Source organism: Urocitellus parryii, chromosome 6, assembly GCF_045843805.1.
Source record: "Urocitellus parryii isolate mUroPar1 chromosome 6, mUroPar1.hap1, whole genome shotgun sequence".
In the NCBI taxonomy this organism is placed as follows: Eukaryota; Metazoa; Chordata; class Mammalia; order Rodentia; family Sciuridae; genus Urocitellus; species Urocitellus parryii.
Genome location: NC_135536.1, coordinates 174,790,107 through 174,809,355, shown reverse-complemented (window position 1 = coordinate 174,809,355; position 19,249 = coordinate 174,790,107). Strand labels below are relative to the sequence as shown.

At 42.0% G+C, this 19,249-nt stretch overlaps 1 protein-coding gene across 3 annotated transcripts in view; it reads right to left on the bottom strand.

Annotated features, from left to right (window-relative positions):
- Asxl1 (ASXL transcriptional regulator 1) overlaps window positions 1-10,283 on the bottom strand; it is a 72,533-nt gene extending 62,250 nt beyond the window's left edge. For 2 of the 3 annotated variants that reach the window (XM_026402063.2, XM_026402065.2), the window contains exons 1-3: window positions 10,139-10,283; window positions 3,740-3,822; window positions 1,182-1,290 (exon numbers count right to left, since the gene is read on the bottom strand). In XM_026402063.2, coding sequence (XP_026257848.2) covers window positions 1,182-1,290; window positions 3,740-3,822; window positions 10,139-10,195 — 249 coding nt within the window. In that variant the 5' untranslated portion in view covers window positions 10,196-10,283. Of the gene's footprint in view, window positions 1-1,181; window positions 1,291-3,739; window positions 3,823-9,387; window positions 9,446-10,138 lie in introns of those variants that run through there. The other variant, XM_026402064.2, reaches the window with a different exon arrangement.
- Window positions 10,284-19,249: the final 8,966 nt, after the last annotated feature.

The following is a 19,249-nucleotide window of genomic DNA, read 5'->3' as shown; positions in this document are numbered from 1 at the left end:
CCCAAGTTCAAGGACTGCCTTGGCAACTTAGCAAGACCCTATTCATTGTATGTTGCCTCATAGCATGTCCTTTGATTCACGTTGCTTAACCTTCATAACATGTTGCCTTCATAGCTCAGTGGTAAAGTGCCCCTGGGTAGAATCCCCTGTTCAAAAAAAAAAGTTTTTTTTTTTTCAATCTTCCCTACATTCAACAAATCATCTTATGTCTAAATCAAGGGTCAGCAAACTAAGCCCCAAATCAAATCTGGTCCATCAGCTGTTTTTGTAAACAAAACAAACATCTATAATTAAACATTTGTTTATTAGAACACAGCCTGATCCACTCATTTGTGGAAGGTCTACAGCTGCTTTGCTGCTACAATGGAGAGGTTGAGTAATTATGATAGAGACAATATAGCCCACAAAACTTAAAATATTTATTTTCTGGCCCTTACACAAAAAGTTTGCAGACTCATGGTCCAAATAATAGCCGAAATATCAGAAATGGTAGAAAAATAATTACCATGTTCATTTCAGCCCTATTTAAGCTTTACTATGAACTCTACCTCTTGCATTGTAATTAGTGTCACTTGGTAAATACTAATGTTCACATTTCAGTTATTTTCCAAGAAGTAGGTATTACTTTAGCTGCCCAGTAATTTATCCTTCACAACATTATTACAAACAAAATCCTAATTAAGAAACATTTGCAATTATCCCCACACACACTTAGCTTTCAATTGCTTCCAATCTACAAAGATATAGACAAGCAAAGCTGAACACAGAAACAACAGCTAATATGACTTAATTCCCAATAGTCTATCCACACTATAATATCCCAAAATGCCATTAACAACGAACAGCATCAGTGTCACCGGACTGCTTATTAGAGAAACAAAATTCAGAGTCAGGCATGGTGGTGTACACCTGTAATCCCAGTGATTCCCAGAGGCTGAGGCAGGAGGATCACAAGTTCAAGGCCAGCCTCAGCAACTTAGCAAGACCCTGTCTCAAAATAAAAAATAAAAAGGGCTAGGGATGTAGCTTAGTGGTGAAGTGCCCCTGGGTTCAATCCCCAGTACCAAAAAAAGAAAAAAAAAAAAAAAAAAAATTCATGGGCCCATTCCAGACCTACCAAGTGATTCTTATGCACATCAAACCTTGAGAACCACTACACTAAAACATTTCATGTTACTTACTTTGAGTGTGAAGAGGCTGATTCGGCCAGGCAATTTAAAAAACAGCCCTTCTCCTCCTCTTGAATTGGAATGTAGCATGGCATTGAGGCACGCAAGAGGGGATGTCCCACTGTAAAATACAAAAGGATGGATGAGGATCATATAAATCCATGGGCCTACTAATCAAAGACCCAATCATATTCAGAGAGATCTGGGATAAGAAATGTTATGTGATACCCGAAATCAACATCCACAGGGCTTTCCGAGACTATGAATCAAATTCCAAGAAATTTCAGGAAAACCACAAGTTTTTCCAGTTATATTTTAATAAAATTTTGAAACTTACATGTTAATTATACTATGAAAAACAAAACCAAGTTTCCTAGCCTCTAAATTTCAACCTACATATGCTCAGAAATTGCCAGATACCATTATCAACACAAAGACCACAGAATCAATGGCACTGTCCCAATAAAACAAGTATACCTTTTGTTTTTTCTGTTAAATATTTTCTAATACACGCACAAAAGGAACAGTATTTCATTTGCATTTTCTCTGTTGGGAAGGAGGCGGTTGCATTTTATTCTACATCTACTTAAGAGCAATTATTTAAATTTGTCTGAAAAAGGAAAAGTCAGGCAAATGGATTTAGTACCCAGTAATGCTTAAACATTAAACTAAAAAGAGCACATTAAGTTGTTCCTTGGTCCCTGCCACAACAGTAGTTCACAAAAATAATCACTACTAAGACAGTGGCTACTTATTAAAACTTAAAATAGAAAAACTGTTAAAAATATAAATGCCTGTTAATACAAAGTTTGGGACTAGCACATTAGTGATAGGATCCACCTATTCACCTTGTCATCCCTCTCCCCAGCATGTTAAAAAACAATTAAAAAAATATCTTAAGTAAAGCCTCTTAGTATTTTTCAGAATTTACAGAGGCCCTAATTTACAGTGTTAAAAATAAATTCTATATTTTAAAAAAGCCATTAAAAAACTATTACTTGGGGCTATTTCCTCAGCCATTTAGTGAGACCCTCAGAAACACTCTAACTTGAGTTAGAGTGCTCACCTAGCACATCTGAGGCCCTAGGTTCAATCCTCAGCATAAAAATAAATAAAGGTATTGTGTCCATCTACAACAAAAAAAATATAAATATTTAAAAAAAACTATTACTTATTCTGTTTTGGAACACACTGGATACTATAAAAACTTTCACCAAAAATCAATCTCTTAAAAGAAACCTGGTGCAGAATCTGAAGCATCAAGTGGGTGTGCTAGCACTTCTGCTACAAAGGGGAATGGCATGTTGGCAGATCCTTTTGTAACTCCTACACACTATATCTGTCTACAAATGACTGAGCTGCTCACTCATCACAAGCCACCTTGACTGCTTCATAATTCCTACAAAAGCAAGAAGCAGAAACAAGTTAAGGTTCTCAATTTCATCTGTACCAAAAGGACTAATTTACCTTCTATAAGCATAGTGGTCCAACAGCAGTGCAGACAGCAGCAAGATGGAAATAGCCAATAAAAATAAAAATAAAGCACAATTATAACACTACACAGTGCATAGGTACAAGTTGAATAAAGGTGACCTAGGTAATTCTATTCTTCCCTCCCCACTAAATATCAATTCAAGAGTGTTTTATCTGACAATTGGAAAGGAAGTACCTTTTGAAACTAAAAGGTTAATTCAAGCAGTTAAAGCTTGACCAACAAAAACATCATGTATTTTGAGAACCAAGAAAAAAACTGATATGCTCTCCTCCTTCCTCAATTAAAAAAAAAAAAAGAAAGAAAAAAAGCAGCTGGACGCAGTGGCACACGCCTATAATCTCAGTGATTCAGGAGGCTGAGGCAGGAAGGTTACAAGTTCAAGACCTCAGCCATTTAGTGAGACCCTCAGAAACTTCATGAGACCCTGTCTCAAAAATTAAAAAGGGTTGGGATGTGGCTCAGTGGTAAAGCACACTTGGTATTCTTCGGTACGAAAAAAAAAAAAAAAGGTTTGTTTGGGGTAAGGGTAAAGAGAGATGAGGCTCAGAGTCACTGGTCTTCCTGCCTACAGATCGAATTACTTTTAACTTATTGCTTATCTATGAAAACTAGATTTCAAGAAATCAAGATCACTCTAAAACTTAATATATTCATATCATAAATAGTTAGAATGAGGGGCAACTAGGGATTCTACACAAATGAGACCACCTTTGTTTGATTCTAAAAGAAAGGACTAATGCTACAGCATAGAAAGAAGAGTAGTTTAAGACACAGCGGAGTCTATTAGGGCCTGCTCTCTTCTATATTAATGAAACTTACAAAACAATACAAGAGAAATGTGCTCTGACTCCTTCCAGAAAAAGCTCTAGGTCAAGACCTAGGGGAGGGCAAAGGCAGGAAAAGACGCTGTACCCACTCCCACCCTCCACTCAGAGGGTCACAGATAGTTCAACACTACCACCAGACACACAAGCACAGGTGTACAAATGGGTAGACTTACACAGATCACTGCACAACTACAGAAAGACACAAGTCCTATGAAACCTTCATGTTAAGCAACAAGAGCAATACAAACCTCATTTCCTTTAGTCCTTCTGCCTCTATGACCTGCAGAATCTGTTTTGGTGTCATTGGAGCATCCGAGTAGTTTTCTAATACCTGAAGAAATATAAATGTCCTGATTTCAGTGTGCAATTTCCATTTATTTCCATTAATCTATATCATGAGCTACAACTCTGCTATGAGGGACCACTAGTGACAGTTTATAGTTTTTCCATAGTTAAAATTAATTCAAGGCTGAGGATGCTGCTCAGTGGTAGAGCACTTGCCCAGTATATGTGAGGCCCTAGGTTCAATCCGCAGCACAGGAAAAAGAAAAAAAAAAAATTACTTTGGGAATCAAATTACACATATTGACTATATCAAAAGTGGATGAAATGGCCAAATTTTCAATTCTAAGGACATGTATATTCTTTAATTTTGGGGGGTGCTGGGGATTAAACCAAGAGATGCTTTATACTACTGAGCTACATCCCCAGTGCTTTTGTTTGTTTGTTTGTTGGAAGACAGGATTTTGTTAAGTTGTCCAGACTGGCCTTGAACTTAGGATCTTCCTGCCAAAGCCTCCCAAGTAGCTGGGACTACAGGTGTATGCCAATGACCCAGGCTGACACTTATCTTTAACATAGAATGTGAGACCTTAGCAACTTAGATGACTGCTTAATTTGATGCATTAATATGGCTAAACTACACAATAAAAGTCAGAAATTTGTTCATATTTTCTTTCCCAAGGAAATTTAATAGTACCCATATTTTAAAATGGTGCCACTGAGTTGTGAAATCCTGGTATTAACTAGCCCAGAAGTTTTTGCCATTTAACAACATGATGCTGATTCTGTATAAGCAAGCAATGAGAAATGGAACATCCCATTTATGTTGGCATCATCTATATACCTAAATTGCTGCAGTATTTTTCTTAGTGAAACACTGTAGCTGTCTTGCTTTAAGAAGTTGTTTTAGGGGGGCTGGGGATGTGGCTCAAGCGGTAGCGCGCTCGCCTGGCATGCGTGCGACCCGGGTTCGATCCTCAGCACCACATACCAACAAAGATGTTGTGTCCGCCGAGAACTAGAAAATAAATATTAAAAAAAAAATTCTCTCTCTCTCTCCTCTCTCACTCTCTCTTTAAAAAAAAAAAAAAAAAAAAAAAAAAAAGAAGTTGTTTTAGAAATGTTATTCTTCTAAGCAAAGGGAAAAGGCCATTGCTATCTGTGTACTTCCTCTATCTGTACAGCTGCTGAAGAGACTCCAACCTAACATCTCACAGTCATTTAAACCATTATAACCAAGTATGTTCTGTTATCAATAAAATGTAAATCAACATAGTCTTACTGGACTGCTGCTGAAGGCATTCTTTATGAACCAACAAAAGCTTTTAACACTAACAGAATTCAAAGTTTGGAGAAGCAGACACTAAAATAAAACTATTTCTCACTGTCCCATTCTTAGACTCTCTCATTTCAATTTTTAATCTCCTTGGATATTATCTCTCATAGTGTCAATTACTACTTCAATTCTGATAAACTCTGATCCCAATCTCTAGCCCTGACTTCACCCCAAGCTACAGATTCAGTCTATACAGAACATACACTCTTGACTGTCTACTTGTAATTCATCTAATCATAATCCAAATTCATCTCTCCTCCAGACTAACTCTTCCTCTTATGTTCTCTACTTTGGTTGGCAACCTTTCTAATTACTAATTCAGAAAGGCAGGTGTCATCCTTCACTCTCATGTGTCTCCCAGGCTCCACAGTTGGCCAACACAATAAACTTCATCACTAATACCTTTGAGTCCAGTCCTGCTTTCCTCAAATCGTTTCTTATTCTGCTGTCAACAAATACATGGAATATCTACTTTGTGCCAAGCACAATTCTAGGTATTCATAGTAAACAAGACCAAATTCCTGCTTTGGCAGAACTCACTTGCTGTAGCCTGAGGTCAACCCAACAAAGCAAACCAATCCTCATCACTTTCCTGCTTCAAAATGTTCCAATAAGCCAGGCATGGTGACACATGCCAATAATCCCAGCAATGTGGGAGTCTGAGACAGGAGGATTGCAAATTTGAGGCCAAGCTGAGCAACATAGCAAAATCCTATCTCAAAATAAAATTTTAAAAAAGATTCAGGGTGAGGCTGGGGTTGTGGGGCTGGGGTTGTGGCTCAGAGGTAGAGCTCACCTAGCACACATGAGGTACTGGATTCGATCCTCAGCACCACATAAAAAAAATAAAGGTACTGTGTTCACCTACAACTAAAAAATATTAAAAAAAAAAAAAAAAAAAAAGACTGGGGGTGTAGCTCAATGGCAGAATATCCCTGGGCTCAATCAATCCCCAGTACCCCTCACCCCATTTCCCCAAAAAATCCTTCAATAGCCCTCTAATCACATATAGCAAAGCTGAAGTTTCCAAAGTCCACAAACCCACTAGGAAAGCACAGGCTTTAGAACCAGAAGGCCTAGATTTAAATTCTAGTTTTCTAAACTAAAGCAAGTTACCTATATAACCCAAGTCAAAGTTCCCTCACTTTTGAAAGACACTGATGTCCTCTCTCAAAGTTCAGAGAATGTAAGTAAAAGCACCTATAGTGTCTGGCACAGAGTAGGTGCTCACTAGCCTACCATACAAGGACCTCACAATCTGGTCCCTGCCTATTTCTCCACAGGACTGCCACACTGCCAGGCTACAAACTTTGCCAGGCTACAAACACATCTACCCAATCAACACACTTTGCAAATACATTCATTGATATATTCTCTCACTGTTCATCCTCTCTCTGATGGGCCTACCTCTTACTTACCCTTTAATGTTCAGTTCACAAATCATTTTCCTCCAGGAAGACTTCCCTGATCTCTGCCAGGCAAAGTTATATGTTCCTCCCTTTTCAGTGTCCTCACTATCCCATAGTACATATAATTATCTTCCCAACCAGGACACTGGAAAGGAGAATCTAATCCTAATTATGCCCAAACAATACATAGAAATCAGAATATCTGTTTACCATCTATACATCTCTAACACGTATCATGCCTACAATTCTATTCATGTGTCTGAACCTTCACCATCCCCAAAAAGACCAAAAACTCCAATGGCAAGCCTCATCCATGGCTGTATTCCAAAGAACGAAAGTGCCAAAATGAGCAGGGGTGACTTGAACAAACCCACAGTAAACTCTGGGACAAGCTGCTAACATTCACTATCATAGGATATCATTTCTTTGACACAAATTAAGTTTAAGCTGAGCTAGCAAATTTTCATAGGATAATTTTTTTAAGAACTATGACTCTGAAAATTGGCTACCTTTTATTTAAATAGCAGTCAGGAAGAGACAGAATTTAAACAGGAAGCAAAATCTCTAAAGGGAAGTTACATCAAAAGATATAAAGTATTCACTTTTATTAAAATCCTATATGCCTCCAGCTTTTAGAATAAAAACAATTTAACAGTGTTCTATTGCCAGCCTTTCTATAGTCTGTACCTTTTCTAAAAAGATAGAAAAAAGTATCTACTTCAAAGTTAAAAAAAAAGAAAAAAGGATGTAGGAATGGTCAGTCATGAATCAAAGTGAAATACAAAGCATGCAATGAAGAGTTTCCCAAAGTCAGGGAGAATCCATTTAGGGTTCTATTCAATTTAGAGGGAAATTTCCTTGGCTATTTCTTTCAAATTGTTCCTAACAAGCATACCCATCCAATTACCTAAAATCTGCTCCTTATGTCTGGTAAAGACAATCCTGGGGCTGGGGTTGTGGCTCAGTGGTAGAGTGCTCGCCGAGCATGTGTGAGGCACTGGGTTCAATCCTCAGCACCATATATAAATAAAATAAAGGTACTGTGTCCACATACAACTGAAGAAAAAAAAAAAAGGCAATACTGTACTGTAAGACCTTTTTTTCTTAAAAAGTATCTACTTCTAAATAACATAATTGACATCTGCAAAAATCAATCTCTTGGAGTTTACTACTCTATTAAAATCCTCCAATCTCCTTTCCTCTACACCAAAACAGTTTTTAAAAGCATTCCCAGTATCACTCTAGTCACCAATCTGAGTGAGAGCAGGAGCAATCTGAAAATGCCACCCACAAGTACATATGATTGCCATTGCAAGCACTCCAAATTCACTCGCTGTAATAGTATCTGTTCAGTGCAAGCTTGGAAACTCTCCAGCACACAGTATAACAGCATTAAAAAAAAAAAGTGGGGAGGACCCTTAAGAACCGCCCCCCCACACACACACACCTATCAACCAGTTCCATCCTAAGAGAGAAAATTCTAAAACAAAAACCACATTTAAAAAAAGAAAAGAAAATTAAGGATGTGATGGGGCTCAGTGGCAGAGTGCTTGTCTACCATGCACAATGGGGCAGGGGGATTACACAACACATTCCCACAAGTCCTTTTTCAAATGTTAAAATACACCACAAAGTAATTCCTATTCATATTTTTACTTTTAATGAAGAGCTACAGAAAAAAATGGAGAGAAAGAACTACTTGGATAATCTGGCTGGAAGGTGAATCAATGATAAAACAGACATAGCAACCTAAACACTGAAGTTCAGACTACAATAAATTTAAAAACAGAATAGTGGATCCCACATTCTAGTCTTTCACCTAGTAAGAACCAACAGAGTTTGAGACAAGTAGACTTCAGAAATCTATCAGGACATAATAACACAGAATTTAAAGGTACTTTCACCTACTTCTAACAAGTAAATTCTGGCAAGCAAATTTCCGTTGGGTACCCAGAGTCATAAACACCTGCAATACAGGAACTTGGAGAATTTCAATGAACACTCAAGACAACCTCCAGGTTCGGTGCATCTCTCTCCTACTTCCCCTAATTCCTAAATTTGCTTCCAGGTGAAATAAAGAAATACTGCAATTTCCAACATCCTGAAAGTTAGCCAAAGCTTCCAATTTTTACTCAATCAGAAAATCAAAGAGCTTCAAAATCTCCATATTTCACAAGCCAAAACAAGTAAGTAAATTGAAGCACAAAACTTCAACATACAACCAATTATTATTTCTGTTCCCTGGGCCACAACTGCCCAGGAAGATTATCAGGAACACCAGTGAAAATTCTCCAGTAGCCCAAACGGCTCCAGTTCTTATGAATCAATAACTGAGTTTTACAGGTTCCAAGAAATTAAAGTGAACTCTAGATTTGTATCAAACCCCAACACGTATTCATCTTTTTTTTACACAACACCTGAGGCAAAAACTCACTTTTCAGTAAGAGAAAAAATTAGAAGGTTGAACTTCATTCATCATTAAAAGAGAATTATAGCAATTACAAACTACAGGGTGTCAATAGACATACGCTATCTACACCATAACCTTGCTCTGACAATCCTGAGAAAGTAACATTTTTCTGGGAGAAGTACAACCTGTTACTATTGTCATCAGCAACATTTTATAAGAACTCGTCTTAAAGTGTCTTGGCTTTGCAGTGCAAGTTCAAAAGGAAGCTATTTCACTTATAAGTCTTCTGACGCTTTGAAAACAAAATTCACAAACCCCCTTGGCAAGTAGCTCAAGCACTCAAATTACTCTCTCCTTTGCTAAACCCTCAGTGAACAGTTATCTTCAAACAGAGACACTTTGTCTTTGTCCAACATACATTCTTTACAAAGTGTATTAAGTTCTCTGCGAGACGCCTACCTCCAGTCTAGCTTAGAACGTAACACACTCAAGTCAGTCTTTCTCAAAATGTAGACCCAGGCCACCTGCATTTGAATCACCTGGGAAGCTGGTTAAAACATTATCTGACTCTATCCCAGAATCTTCGACTTGGTAGGTGGTAAGGAGAGCCCTAGGACAAACATTTTTAACAACCCCCTCAGGTGCCCGCCCACAGGGCCCTAAAGTTTGAGAACCACTACTCAGGGTTCAAGGTGAGAGGAAGCACTTGCTTCCCTCCATACACCTGGTTTAGACTGGGAAAGCTCAAAATGCCACTCGCGTCCTTGAAATCGGGGGGGGGGGGGGGGGGCTTTCCCAACCCTGGAGTCCAACGAACCACCCCACTACCCCAAGAAGCGAGGGTGGAGCTTCCGACCCTTCCCGGAAACCTAACTCCCGTGGGTGAATAAACGAAGCTTCCCCAGACCCCCCGAGACTGCCAGAGGTGGGGGAGGGGAGGCTGGGGCCCTGACGCCCGAGGGGGTGGAGCCGGCTGCCAGCTCGCCCCTCCGCCGTAATGGGGGAGGGGGGTGCAGAAAAAGGCGCCACTGCCGTCCCGGCAGGGGACCTCTCCTCACCCAACGCCTCGGGGGGTTGTCCGGGTCGCCGAGCAAAGAAGGCCCCGCCCCTCCCGCGGTGGGCAGGGCCTCGCCCCTCCCCCTCCCCCGGTGGGGGTGCGCGACGAGCCCACCCCGGGCACCCCAAGGAGGCCCCTGGCGGCCCGCCTCACCAGGCGCGCCGCCTCGGCCCACGTGCGCTCCTTCTTCCTCTTCTGTTTGTCCTTCATCCTCCTCCTCCCCGGTGGCGGTGGCTCCACGCGGGACCTCCGAGCGGGGCGGGCTGGGGCGGCGGCGCGGAGCTGGGGCGGCGGCGGCGGCGGCGGCGGCGGCGGGGGGCGCGTGGCGGCGGCGGCGGCGCGCGAGGACTCGGGTGCGGCCGGAGAGGGGGCGGGCGCACGGGGACCGGCTGGTGCGAGACCCGGCGCGAGGGTGGCGGGGGGGAGGGGCGGCGGCGGTTCCACGCGCCCGCGCTGCGTCAGTCGCCCACGGCGGCGGCGGTCCCGCGATCACTAAGGAATGCGGCGGCTCCGCATAACCACGGGGTCAGAGGTCACGGTTCTAGCCTCCGCTTTCGCGTTCTGCTGAGGAACGGAGACAGAACTGATGGCTGGGTAGGATGGCGAGACGCGGTTTTCTTTTCGGCGCCCGGGTGCGTGCGTGTCCACCGTGGGTGTGTGTGAGTGTGTGTGAAGAGTGAGGAGGGGGAGTGTGGGTTTTTTTTTTTTTTTTTTTTGAACAAAAACAAACTGAAAGGGCAGCTGGGAATCGTAGTCCGGGCTGCCTCTCCGGCCTCCCCCGCTCCGGAAGAACATGGCTGCGTGAAGCGCTTGGACTACACTTCCCATAATGCCCCGCGGCCATCTCTTTCGCCCGCCCCTTCCCATCCTCCGTTTCGCGCAGAGCTTAGTAAGGAAAGGGGCTGGCCGTCTTTCGGGGAAAGGAACTGGCCGAAGTCTCGCGAGGTGCGGGAACTGACTGAGGTCTAAGGGATTCTGGGAGGCGTTGCTGGGAAGGGGCGGCGGCTCGGCTCTCTGCCGCACTTAACCCGTGCGATGCTTCTTTTCTTGGGAGCGCGGGTTGGGGAGGGGCGGGGGGAATCGGTAATTAGTAGCTTGACTCCCGGCTCTCTCGTTATTCCGCCTTAAGCATTTCTCACCTACACTTTTGGTAGGTGACAAGAGGCAGGACTTTCCCTTTTGGTCCTCCCGACAAGACTCACTGCCGCATAATAAAAAGACCAAAAAAAAACACCCCACATTGATACCAGTAAAACGGTCATTCCACGATTGACGGACCTAGACATGTTCCTCTTCCTCCTGTGCTTTCGTGCCATGTGTATTTGCAGAGGCTGAACCTGCACTATAGATTAGAGCATTTTTGCCACTTCGTGAACTTGGTGATAGAATGACAGGTAAAGAACTTGGACTTTAAGGCCATACTTAATAATGTACCTATGCACCTGAGAGTTTTGGAGTTTGTTTTTTTTTTCTTATTTTCTTCCGTGTAGGGAATCGAACCCAGAGCCTCGCATATTCTAGACCAGCAACCTCTGTATAATTTTAGAGGCTGTATCCTGTAGAGAGCTCAGGCCAGGGAGTCAGATAGACTCGACTGAAATCCTGACTGGGTCACTCCCAGTCTGCTCGATCTCTTGACTTCAGCTTTTTTATGAACATTAGTCTGATATCTCCGCATTTGGGGGATTAAAATTAACATAAAGCATCTCGAAGATTGGAAGAAAGTGTGAAGGAGGATCTTGACATTATTAAGTCTGTAAAGTGGCTCCTAGCACATTATATATTTAATAAATGATAGTTGTTATTTTTAAAAAATAGTTGTATAAACACCTTTATTTTATTTATTTCTATGTGGTGCTGAGGCTGGAACCCAGGGCTTGCTAGGCAAACACTCGACCACTGAGCAACAACTGGAACCCCATGATAGTTATTATCAGCTGACAGTGTGCAACACTTACCTGAACTCTGCACCTTGGTTGCAGAGCATTAAATGAAATGAGGTTTGGAGTACCCTAGCACAGAAAGTCTTTCTGTGCATGTTTGTTGAATAAATGTTTGGAAATATTTTCTACAATCAGGTCTCAAATAGATTGTCGGCCAGCCTTCTAAAACTACTTTAAAAAAAAAAAAAAAAAACACCTTTAGTGATCATATTGTCATATTGAAAGGTTTCCCTGGGCCAGGAAACACACCCTGCACTCCCTGGGCCAGGAAACACACCCTGCACTCCCTGGTGTTAGCACAGAGAGAAAGCCAGTACTGAGAGAAGACCATTTACCTGCAGCCCAACCCCTTACACCAAGGAGGCTCAGTGATTCTACTTCTAATATTGATCACAAAAGACTTTTACATTCAGTGAATGAAATCCTACAAAGTGAATTGACTGCAGAAGATGAAATGACATATTTTTAAATCTTTTCCCTTCTAATTTCAACTGAACATGGGAAGGAGAAACAACCCTCCCCCCCAAAAAAATGTTTATTTTTTTCTGAGATGAGGTCTTGCTGTTGCTGAACAGGCTGCCCTCAAACTCTAGATCCCCCTGCTTCAGCTTCCCAGGTAGCTAGGATTACAGGTGTGTGCCATTGCACCTCTGGCTCTGACTTTTTTTTTTTTATTAACTATTCTTTTTTCAATCCACAACTGACAGCAGTAACCTTTGATAAGACATCTAGTTTGTTGCAAATGTCTTGAGTAGCTTTACCTCTCCAGGGCTGCCCTCCAAGGAGTAGAGAAGATCACCAGGCTCCAAGGTAAGCAGAATACTATCTTTCCTGCATGCCCCAGATTGGTCAAGCTCTGGTCCCTAAAACCAGTGAACTGTTTCATTCATGTTGAATGGCAAAAGAGACTTTGCAGATGGAATTCAGGACCTTAAAAATAGGGAGATCATCATGGATTTTCTGGGTAGGCCCAGTTTAATCAAATGGACCTTAAAATCAGAAGAGAAAGGCAAAGATGTTTTGGAGAGATAAAGCAAAGAATTAGATTCAAAGTTTGAGAGGAACTCAACTCACTGTTGCTGGCTTTGAAGGTCCCTCTAAGCCAGAAATGTAAGCAGCCTCTAGAAGCTGAGAAACAGCCCTGTCAACAGCCAGCAAGAAACCAAGTACCTCAATCATAGGTACAACCTCATAGAAAGGAACTCCAACAACCTGAATGAGCTTGGAAGCAGTCTCCAGAAAGGACTGCAGACACTTCATTTCAGCTTTAGACTTGAAGCAAAGAACCAGTTGAACCTTGCTGCATCTAGACTTCTGGCACACAGGAAATGTGAGATATAAATGAATGTTGGTTTAAGCCACTAAATCTGTGGTAACTTCTTAGCTACAAAAGAAGCTAACACAGGCATTGTGGACACTCTTTCATTTCTTTTAGTATATACTGCCTGGCTCTCACAGTTGGGTCAGACCACGGGGGAATCCAGATGTGAATATTTCAAGGTCTATGCCCTTGCAAAATCAAACAGAAACTAATGATATCATAATTAAGCATGAAAGAATATGTTTAGAGGACAGTACAAGTATGTGTTGAAAAGTTGGCTTTAGTCATGAAACCTTGAGTAATCATGATTTTTTTTTTAAGGTAATGAGACTCAGGAGTTTATTTTCTTGCCAGAAACACCAAACACATTTTTTGGTGTGTGTTTTTCTTTTTTATCACTGTGTTTTTATTACAGATTATCTTCAGAAGTCAACACAGGTGCCATGGGGCAGTGTAAGATAAATAGGACTGACATTCAACCCTGCCCAGTTTGGGGATGAGTCACTGTTTTCAGACTTACAAGCAAAGCACACATTCAGGAATCTGAATAACAAACACACCACCAGCAGACATGCAGGATTCCCCAAAAGGACACTCAACTCTGAGACAATGTGCTACCCCTGGTCTGGACTCTTGCAGGCTTGGGTTTAAACATCATTGCTGTCTTCTTCTAGCTATATATGGGTTTGAGCAAGTTATGAAAACTCTCACTGATTCACCATCGTTTGGGCAATAGGGTGTAAAAGGACGAGCCTGGAGACTCTTAGCTACTTGGGAGCAGGGTAAGGTAGGAGAATCCCTCGAGCCCAGGAGTTTAAGATCAAGGCAATATAGCAAAACTCTCAAGAAAAATAATAAAAAATAGGTTGCTGGGCACTGTGGCACATACTCCCAGCAACTTGGGAGGCTGAGGCAGGAGGATCACAAGTTTGGGGCCCACCTCAGCAACTTAACTCAGTGGTTAAGCAACTCTGGGTTCAAGTCCCAGGAAAAAATAATAAGTGATATCACATTTGCTCAACTTCCAGCATAGCCTTTGATCAGCAAATGGGTAGCTCTCCTGGTCCCTCCTACATTTCTTTCTGTGACCTTTGGTTTTTGACCATGCTCATGCTAGCATCTGCTTGGGTTCATCATCCTATTCCCCAAATGGGACTTGGCACATGGTAAAATCCAAACTTTTGTGTGGATGACCCTATCTCATTATTTTATTTCAGAAAATCCATAAGGAATAATTTCCTATTGCATAAGCCCTTGAAAGCATTTAGAATCTGATCAGGCAGAATTGGGAAAGAATATGATAGGATTTCACCCAAAGATATCTATACAACTTGGAAAGATGATCAGGGATGGTTACTTTATGACCTCACTACTCTTAAGTCACAGAATCTGCCCATGTGACAGGTGAACCTGACTCAGCTCACCTACCCTTCACCATCATTTAAATTCTGCTGTTCTGGGGCTGGGAATGTGGCTCAGGCGGTAGCACGCTCGTCTGGCATGCGTGCGGCCCGAGTTCGATCCTCAGCACCACATACCAACAAAGATGTTGTGTCCACCGAGAACTAAAAAATAAATATTAAAAAAAAAATTCTCTCTCTAACTCTCTCGCTCTCTCTTTATTTATTTATTTTTTTAAAGAGAGAGTGAGAGAGGAGAGAGAGAGAGAGAATTTTTTAATATTTATTTTTTAGTTCTCGGCGGACATAACATCTTTGTTGGTATGTGGTGCTGAGGATCGAACCCGGGCCGTACGCATGCCAGGCGAGTGCGCTACCGCTTGAGCCACATCCCCAGCCCCTCGCTCTCTCTTTAAAAAAAAAAAAAAAAAAAAATTCTGCTGTTCTGCCCAGTGAGGTGGTACACACCTGTAATCCCAGAAACTCAGGAGACTGAGGCAGGAAGATCACAAGTTCAAAGCCAGCTTCAGCAATTTAGAGAGCCGCTGAGCAACTAGTGAGACCCTGTCCCAAGATAAAAAGGACTGAGATGTAGTGGTTATGGTGCCCCTGGATTCAATCCCCAGTAATAAATAAATACTGCTGTTTTTCAGTCTCTTAGGTCACTGAAAAAGATGTTTGAATTACCAAAATGTTAATGCTGGTTATCTCTGTCTTGTAAGGGTATGGATGATTTTTAGGGTTTTTTCCTCCAAAGTATTATATATATTTTTTAAACAATTTTTTTTTAATTTCAATCACTAAGCATTTAGATTAAGGTGGCAGATAGGAATTGTATTTTTTCTTCTTTACACTTGTCTTTCATTCAAATCTAGAATGAGTATATAGTACTTTTTATGATGGGAAAATAAAATTTCCAATGCAATATAGGTCAACAGTGGGAGAACATCTTTAATAATAAATTCCTCCTGTCAGCCAGGCACAGTGAACACCACTGTAATCATAGCTATTCAGGAAGCTGAGGAAGGAGGATCCCTAATTCAAGACCAGCCTCAGCAACTTAGCAAGACCCTGTCTCAAAATAAAAAGGACTGGGGATGTTACTCAGTTATAGAAAACTTGCCTAGCATGCTCAAGGCCCTAGGTTCAATTCTTGTATAACAAAATAATAAAAATAATATAATTTAAAAAATAAATTCCTCCTTTCATTTTGGTTAAAAAGATTGTGTAGGACTCCTTAGGCCTCAAAGGATGAGCTGTGCTAATCTTTACTAAAAATCATGGTAAATGATAGATCCCTATCTGATACTTCAAGGTTTTCAGGTAGAAATTTCATTACTGAGGACCTGTCCCAATTTTTAAACTCTTAATGCCAGAGAGATCTACTGAAATCGACCACAGATCTTCCAGTCTCAATTTATTATTTCCTCTATTCTTTCCCCTCGAAGAAGGAAAAGAACCTTTAAAGTGCTTTTTAACAACAGTGACAAGAGTAGTGGCGCTGAGGTAATGAGATGGGTGAATAATTTCATTTCCGGTTTTCATAATCGAAACGTTACCTTACGCCTCACCCCAAGTGGCTTTTCTTCCTCCTCTTCTTTAATGATTCATAATGTCTAAATGTGAAGCTGAGGGCTGTAGAGATAACTCTTCACAGACCTTCACGCTCTAATACCACAACCACCTTTGAGGTGAGTAAACAGGGAGCACCAGTAAATCAAGGGAATGTTTCCAAGGTCACATAATTGGTTGTTGCCTTGGTCAACATTTAAATCCAAAATCACTCATTCCAAATTCTTTTGGAGGCCCTATAGTAGCCAGCCTCCAAAATGGCTCCCAGTGAGTCCCTGCTTCTAGCATTTACGTCCTTTTTAGTCCCCTTCCACTCTGAAAGGTGCTGAACTGAATAACCAGTAGGATAGAGTGGAAATGACCTGACCACATGTGGCTTCTGGGGCTAGGGCAGAAAAGACCTTGCCCTCTGCCTTGTTCTTGGGATCACACCCTCTTATGGAAGCCAGCCACCATGTAACAAGGACACTGAAGCAGCCTAATAGAGAGGTCCACGTGACTCAGGTCCCAGACAAGTTAAATGACTTCAGCCTTGGCCACAGTATTCACTACAACCTCGTGAAAGACCCTGAGCCAGAATCACACAAAAAGCTGAATTCTAAACCCACAGAAGCTGAGATAATAAATTGCTTTCAAAATCACTGAGTTTTGAGATAATAGGTTACACACCAACTAATAAAGACATAGTATTTCCCCTCCTCAGTAAAATTTTTTTAAAAATAATGGACCTTCTTTCCAAAAAACAAAACAAAACAAAAAAAAAATCACAAAACTACTTAAACCTATTTGTACAAAGTTCTGTACAATGTTCCAGGGTGTTCCCAGCCCATCTGAAGCAGTATGTAGTAAAAATAATAACAGTAGTTGCAATGTTCCCTTTATCTCTGAGGCCCAGAGAAATAAAACCACTTTTCCAAGGTTGGGAGTGTAACTTCATGGTAGAGCACTTGCCCAGCATGCACACGGTCCTGGGTTCCATCCCCAGTACCACAAAAAAGTAAATGAAACCAGTTGTCCCGGTTTCTAGAGCCACACTAGATGCCAGAGCCAGGATTCTGACCCAACTAACTTTGCTGTCTTCACACTTTGCCGCCTTGGTACCTTGCCTCTGTGGAGCCCAAGGACAGTATTACAGTAACTCTTACCCTTCATTTTCCTTCTGTATTCTACCCCCTTAATTTTTTTTTTTTTTTTTTTTTTTTTGCACCAGGGATTGAACTCGGGGCCACTCGACTACTGAGCCATATCCCCAGCCCTATTTTGTATTTTATTTAGAGATAGGGTTTCACTGAATTGCTTAGCGCCTCACTGTTGCTGTGGCTGGCTTTGAACTCACGATCCTCCTATCTCAGCCTCCCAAGCCACTGGGATTATAAGCGTGCCCCCTTAATCTTACAGGTTGCATTTCTCTGGCCCCATTTTAATTGTAATTCCTAAGTTAACCATTGTGTGTTAGTTCCCACTGAAGAAAAAAGTCAAAGGCACCAATTCTAAGGGTCCTCGGACTAATGGGATCAGAAAGATGGAAACAAGTAAAACTGTGTACATGATTAAGACTTCTAGGGCTGGGGATGTGGCTCAAGCGGTAGCGCGCTCGCCTGGCATGCCTGCGGCCTGGGTTCGATCCTCAGCACCACATACAAACAAAGATGTTGTCTCTACCAAAAAACTAAAAAATAAATAAATATTAAAAAAAAAAAGACTTCTAAATCTTGCCTCACATGCACAAGGCCCTGGGTGCAATTCCCAGCACCGCCAAAAAAAAAAAAAAAAAAAAAGGACTTCTAATCTTAAATCCTTTGGATAAGGAAGCAGCAACTGAAAGGAAAGTGACCACAACACTCGGAGTGACCAAAAGATCTTTATTGCAGCAGTGCAACAAAGAGAAAAGAAGGAAGGAAGGAAAGAGAGAGAGAGAGAGAGAGAGAGAGAGAGAGAAAGAGAAAGAGGGGAAGAGATGAACAGGGAGAGAGCAAGAGCAAGAGAGAGACAGAGTGCACGCAAGAAAGATAAAGAGCAAGAGAGAGAGAAAGAGCAAGAGAAAGAGAGCAAGAGAGAGGGGGGCCTGGCAGGAGGGAGTTTTTATAGCCCAAATCTAATGGGGCCTCTGGGTCTGCAGGCTGCCTTGTTGGCCCAAGGGGGGTTGAGTGCTCAGCCTTGAGCGGGACTTGACACAAACAGGTGATAAAGGACCAGATAGAGGGGGGTTTGAGTGCATGGGATATCTTGCAGCCAACATCTGTTCAGCCTGCCCTGCAGACAACACAGTTCAGCCTGCTCTGCACCCAACAGCAACAAACACTGAAAGGACAGATTTTACAAGGAGGCAATACTTTAACTGGGCCTTGAAAGCCCCAAGGAGAGATGAGCTCAGGGAATTCTGAGTAGAAGCAACACTGAGTGTGATGGGGTAGTTTTAACGTGTATGAAACTTCAGGTGTGCTCAGGTGGGAAAGGCCAACAATCCTGTGGAGCAGGAGCAGAAAACAAAACCAGAAATGTGGGCTGGGTGGGTCCCAAGCCAAGAAGGCTTGACTATCTCCTGCCGTAACTCAGAGTCAACAGAGCTCTGACTTGAGCTCAGATACTGGCTCTTACCCAACTCTGTGGCCCCAGACCCAGCACCCCAGGACCTGATACAGAGCAGGTGTTCCTCAGAGTTTGTTAAATTGATTCATTCAAGTGGGACTAGGTGCTAAAGTTGGTCTGCAGTGGGGGAGCAAAAGCAAGATGAGATTGCAGAGTTACCCATGATGTCTCCTGGAGTGTCATTTCTTCAGCAAGGTTTGGTCTGATGTTCTATGCCCACCAAGCCTTACACATTCCAATTCAGAATATAATGAGGAAAAACATAATTCACTCTTGACGTTGATGGTGACTTCAGTGTCTGCCCAAACTAGACTGTCAGCCAGCTGAGGTCAGAGACTGCTGGTTTAGTTACTGTCCTGCCCTTCATCCTGGCAGAGGGGCTCCTCTATCTCAGAAAACAGCAGAAATACTGCATGGAACACCTCCTTTCATTGGCACT